Consider the following 4,670-nt stretch of genomic DNA (forward strand, 5'->3'; position numbering starts at 1 on the left):
TAATAATATTTTTAAGATAAATTTACTAAAAGGGTAATATAAAATAAATTATTAGCTTTATTAGGTGCTGAAAATATTTTTTTTAATTTAAAATTTTTTAAATCAATTTTTTTCAATTCTAAGTGGTCGAAATCCATAAATTTGTAAATTGCTAAGAATGAAATTTCTTTATTAAATGCTGTCTAAAATATTTAAATTCTTAAATATTAAAAAAAAATTTAGAAATATTACATAATCAACGATTTAATAGATTTTCTTCTACTAAATATACAGTGAAAAAAAATAATTACATATATATATAAAGCGCTCTTAGCCTATCCGTAGCTATTGACTCAAGATAGGCTCCTTAAATCATACAAAAGAAAGAGTTTTTCTTGAAATTGTTCGGTAATCGAATTTTAACTAGAGCTTATGGTTCGATTAAGTACTCACGATTATAAACTTTTAGTGACGTACAAAGCACGGCTGATATATAGAATGTTATTATTAGACACTATTCTAAGAAAATGAGGCTTTAATTTCGGTTCTTTCACATAATAATCATTTAGAATATGTTATTTAGGATTTTTGCCCCTGAACTATGACTTATGTATTATTGTACTCCTTGATTTTTTTCTGGTCGTTAAAAATTCCCCCAAACTATTCATAGTATTGTAAAGTGGGACTTTCGTACAATTTTTTCCGATGTGGTTAACGACATGTTGACGTGGCTCTTTGCTTGCTGATATGTCTTGACCACGTTAGCGTCACATGTGCATTTTTAAAAAAATTAATTTAAAAATATTAAAAATCTCTTTTTTTATTAAAAATTAATAAATTTAAAATAAATCATAGTTTTATTTTAAATTTATTAATTTTTAATAAAAAAAAGTTTTTAATATTTTAAAATTACATATGTGGCGCTGATGTGACCGACATATCAGCAAGCAAAGAGTCATGTCAGTATGTCATTAGCCACATTTAATAAAATTTGATGGAAGTCCCACTTTACGACACTGTAAATAGTTCGGGGAAAATTTTTAACTGCCCGTAAAAATCAAAGGACATGGTAATGTGTAGGTTATAATTTGGGGGCATATCATAAATAACCTTTAGAATAACACAAAATCAAAATTAAAACCTTTACATCAGTTTCTTCTATTCACATTTTTAACTTCAGTTATTATATACGATAATTTGTAAAATGAGGAACATGAACTTTATTCGAAGATTGACAAGAACGAGGGCAAGAAAATCCAAATTAAGAAAACTCAAAATATTTTTTCATATACTATATTGCAGGCCAATACCAGACAATTGCAATATGCTCCTCATATACGAATATTCTTGAACAAAATCTATATTCTATTTTGTTAATTGTCACTACTTTTTATATTGACTATCCAAGTTTCACCAATGTCTTTTTCCAAATAATAACGTTAACTCTTTCAAAACGTGTAATCCGAAATTCTCTATGTATATATAATATAACATATTATATATTATAATTAATTAGCCGACCTTTTAAAAAATTTGAATGAAACTCTTCGTCAAAACATAGCTATATATATTAGATACAAACAACGAGCAATAGACACATTTGCTTAGTTTTATTTATAGAATTTATTAATTATTTTTATTAAATTTTAATTAAATAATTTATTTATTTATGTTTGTTCAGTTTTTAAATTTGGGAGTGACAACAAAATATTATATATTATATGTTTAATGTAATATTAAATATTATACAAGAATTTTAAATTTAAGTTTCTTGCTAGTTTTTTTTAAAAATAATTTATTGTTAATTGACAATAGATTATATTATATGTTTAATATGATATTATTATAATAAGTTGATTTAAGTTAATTAAATTTTATTTTATTTATAAAATGTATGATTTTATTGTTTTTAAATAATTATCATCGTAAAATATCTTAAAAATATCTTATTTTAATTTATTTAATTATTTATTATTTTTAAATAATTATCATTGTAAAATATCTAAAAAATATTTTATTTTAATTTGTTTAATTATTTATTATTTGTAAATAATTATCATTGTAAAATTTCTCAAAAATATTATTTTTTAATTTTTAATTTTATTTTATTTAAGTTTAAGTATTTACAAACTACCATTAAATATAAGAATATTGTGTTAAATATAAGAATATTCCGTTAAAATTAACATTAAAAAAATAAAAAACCGTTAAAACCAAAAATTTCCGTTATCTACACATTTATTATATAGAAGAGATATATATATAGAGCTTGCAAATCCATACGTAGCAATATTAATAATCATAGCTATTAAAAGATAAACACAAATTATTACTATTATTATTATTAGTTCAAGGATAGATTGATTAAGTTTCTTCATTAATTAATGGCTTCTTCACACATATTTCTGTGCATCGTCCTCACAATTGCGACAATTGTGGTGCCCTCAATTGCTGACCCGACTCATTATATGGTTGGAGACTCGGATTTGTGGCGCCCTAACGTCGATTATGTGGCTTGGGCCAAAAACAAAACCTTCAAAGTTGGTGATACTTTATGTACGTATGTAATAACACTAATAATAACATGTTTAATTGAAATTAAACTTATTCATTTTAATACACCACTTTTCTTTCTCACTAATTTTTTATTTGTCCACATATTTTTTTTTAATGTTATTTTGCAAAATGATAATATGTTTTATTGGGTGGTAATAATATTAACATATATGTACAAGGAACGGCAGTTCCTTCAGGCACTGCTTAGCCCCACTTGATGAGGGGATTATATTGTAGGGGCTTTAAAAAGAGTTCCATCGATTGGTCTTTTTTGTGTTCCTAGCCCGTAAACAGTTTTTGGCACGATTTTGTTTATGACTGTGTATATTATAATTAGTTAGAATATTCTGCAAATTTTTAGAAAATTCTGAATAATTTACAGTGTAGAAAACTAGGTTCAAACATATTGTTTTCCACACGCATAAAAAAATTAGTCACGAGTGCAACAACCTATTTTGAACCTAGTTTTCTACACTATAAATTATTTGAAATTTTCTGAAAATAATTTGCAAGACGCTCTATATAACTGCAATATACACATGATTATAATAATTTGCAGAACGCTCTAAATAACTATAATATACACACGTTCATAAAAAAAATCGCGCTAAATACTATTCACGAGTCAGGAATACACAAGAGAGGGCTCTTTTCCAAGCTCCTTCGGCAGATTTTCCCTACTTTTCTATAGTGTTGTGTAAATATTTTAGTCTATAAATAGTTTAGATATGTTTTATATATTGGGTGGTAATAATAATAATATATATATATGTACAGGGTTCGTGTACGCCCCTGAAAATCATGATGTGTACCAAGTGAACGGCAGTTCCTTCGGGCACTGCTTAGCCCCACCTGATGAGGCAGAAGGATTCAAGTGTGAAAGTCAAGTGAGGCTGAGGACACCTGGAAACAAATGGTTCCTTTGCAGCAGACCAGGTCACTGTGCTAAGGGCCAGAAGCTTATGATTACTGTTATCAACACAGCTCAACAACCATCCCCTAATAACCCCAGCGCTGCACCTCCTCCCAACATGTACACTTTCGTTGGATTTTTCCAATTCTTCGTCTCACTGTCACTCACCATCATCATCGTCCTTCTCATCCCACTTAATTAGCTATAATCATTATCAAAGCTACACATACATACATACTATCTTGTTTGATATATATATATAGATATCTCAAATTATTAAAGTTTGTAGCACTTAAGTATCTTAGTGATTTTTTTGCCGGCTAAAGTACATTCGGTCCATATTTTGTTGCAGTTGTTTAGATTTATGCTAAATCCACCACGTGATGTCAATGGATAGCTTCGGGGAAGCAGAATTATCAAAGTCGTTCACGAAAGGTGACCAGAGCTCGTGGATGGACAGAAAGGCTTCGCCTCTCCCGTTTAGTGTCCAGCATACTCTTTCAAGCAACCGCGACGCGGAAGCTCGTCGATTCTCCCGGACTCCCGAAGGGATATCCTTCGGGGAAGGTCCTTCCAGGAGAAGCTCTTCAGGTTACCTTCGCGGATACAGTTCCGTGTCTCGCACGGAAGAAGACCAAGCGGTCGAGTCATGGAGGAGGCATAGTTGGAATGATATCCACCTGACACAGGATCCCGCCTGACACGCCCGACAGGTCGAGGCCGCACACATCCCAGCACGCCTAAAAGTACTATTTCGCCTACTGTTCCGCTGACAGCCTGGAAAAGACAGTTGCCTTTGTGCATTCCCCATACTTTCACGTAAATATACCCACATAGAGCCTGGTAGCCAGGCGACTACGGTAATTGTATCCCCTATTTATGGCTGGTGTAATTAAGACTCATGGGGGCAGAGTAAAACCCTAATAAAAAACTCTAGCTATAAAGACCTCCTCATTTTGCAATAGGGGAGGGAGGAGATGATATAGCAAGGACTCTGCCAAAATCACTCTAGCTTCGTCTTCTTCTAAAGAACTCGAGAGAAATACTGTGAGTTTGTGAGGTTCTTTTACACCAGCCATTTTACTGTAATTCTCTACAAGTATAATAACATCGACTCGTGGACTAGGGCTCGTTAACGCCTGAACCACGTAAAAAACTTGTTTGTCTATTTATATTTCTGCACTTCTACAGTTCTTATCTTTTTATTATTTTGTTTATATTC

At 30.5% G+C, this 4,670-nt stretch overlaps 1 protein-coding gene across 1 annotated transcript; it reads left to right on the forward strand.

The window, feature by feature from the left end:
• Positions 1-2,363: 2,363 nt before the first annotated feature.
• Positions 2,364-3,650, forward strand: LOC133825800 (blue copper protein 1a-like). The gene is made up of 2 exons (XM_062258698.1): positions 2,364-2,535; positions 3,313-3,650. The coding sequence occupies exons 1-2, from the start codon at positions 2,364-2,366 to the stop codon at positions 3,648-3,650; spliced, it is 510 nt and encodes a 169-aa protein (XP_062114682.1).
• Positions 3,651-4,670: the final 1,020 nt, after the last annotated feature.

The sequence above is a fragment of the Humulus lupulus genome, chromosome 3 (assembly GCF_963169125.1).
Source record: "Humulus lupulus chromosome 3, drHumLupu1.1, whole genome shotgun sequence".
NCBI lineage: Eukaryota > Viridiplantae > Streptophyta > Magnoliopsida > Rosales > Cannabaceae > Humulus > Humulus lupulus.